At 37.5% G+C, this 1366-nt stretch overlaps 1 protein-coding gene across 1 annotated transcript; it reads right to left on the reverse strand.

The window, feature by feature from the left end:
• Window positions 1-257: 257 nt before the first annotated feature.
• On the reverse strand, window positions 258-1333 carry LOC109593052 (serine/threonine-protein kinase pkn1-like). Its single transcript, XM_020008312.1, has 5 exons — window positions 1123-1333; window positions 912-1068; window positions 626-773; window positions 498-581; window positions 258-444 (listed from the first exon to the last, which is right to left on the reverse strand). Exons 3-5 carry the CDS (start codon window positions 743-745, stop codon window positions 268-270), a joined length of 381 nt encoding a protein of 126 aa, XP_019863871.1. The 5' UTR covers window positions 746-773; window positions 912-1068; window positions 1123-1333; the 3' UTR covers window positions 258-267.
• Between the last annotated feature and the right edge of the window lie 33 nt (window positions 1334-1366).

The following is a 1366-nucleotide window of genomic DNA, read 5'->3' on the forward strand; positions in this document are numbered from 1 at the left end:
AATGATTATTCTTAAAGCTACAGGCCATAGAAACTACTTCTTGACACACCCTCATTATTGTTGGGTGCTTTCCCCAAGGTAGGAAATGCAGCTCAAGCACTCAAGATTCATTAATGTTCATGAGTGTCCTGACTCAAATGTTCCATGTGATTTACACATGGAGCATTTGAATAAACTGATCAAGTTATGTGCGCATCATCTAGGTGCAAACAAAACAGAAAAGTATCATTAGCCCAATTTATGAAACACTTTCATTTATGCAAATACTCAATGATTTACCTGTATCATGTTATGCCTCCCATCAAAGCAAGGAGAGGAGAAATCGTCATAGAGGTAATGAGATTCATAGCCAGGGAAGCCATTGAAATGGTCCTCAGTGCATTCCCATACGTTGCCATAGAGATCATAAAAACCTTTGGGATTGGCAGGATAAAAATTGACAGGCTGTGAAAGGAATAAAGGAAAATTTTAAAGGACGATCTGATAAAAATTTTTACCGTTGAAGAGCCATAAGCAAAGTTAAAGTTGCAAAGAAAGTCCTTGCGATTGATGGGGTCACAGCTATATTTTGAAGACAATGGCTAAAAAAATTATAAAAATTTAAAGTCAAAAACAACTTATTTACATCATCTCCTCTCATGATCTGGTGCTCGGCTTCAGTCGGTAGTCTAAACTCCGCCCCTTTCCAACGGCAGTATGCCTTTGCCTCATGATAGTTAACATCAACTGGCCAATCCCAGGGCATATCAATGACATCATACAAAGCACGATACCTGTGCACATGAATAAATTATAATATTATAATATCAGTCAAGTATCTACTATGATGTATGGGCCCACAATGATATCATCATATCAACTGTCACGCAATGACATCAACTCATGACTTCATTATGACATCATTCACTTACTTGTACTTCGAATGGGTGCTCCCATTGGTCACACCATTACTCTCATTGTTACAGTGAGAGTAATCGGAGAGAATGGATCCACAGTTAGACTTGCATTCATCAGTACAGACCCAAAACAATGGATGCCTTGGCTGCCTGAACTGAACCCATTGCCAACCTATAGTAATTATTGCATTTTAATACAAGGTAAACAATGCCATTTGATTATTACCTTCATCAGTCCAGTATTTCTTAGTACTGTATCCACCATCAGCAACAAAGTCAAGAAACTCTTTGTTAGTAATAAGATACTGAGTTGCTTCAAATGCAGGAACTCTAAAATGACAATTAACAGAAAAAAAGCTCCATTTTGTTTTTCAGATAACCCTATACACTGACTATCTAAACTAAGGGCGGTATGAAAATTTGCTTAGTGTATACTGAGGAAAGATTATCATCAGTGGGACACTATACCT

The sequence above is a fragment of the Amphimedon queenslandica genome, unplaced genomic scaffold, assembly GCF_000090795.2.
Source record: "Amphimedon queenslandica unplaced genomic scaffold, v1.1 AMPQUscaffold_3048_Cont24953, whole genome shotgun sequence".
NCBI classification, from domain to species: Eukaryota; Metazoa; Porifera; class Demospongiae; order Haplosclerida; family Niphatidae; genus Amphimedon; species Amphimedon queenslandica.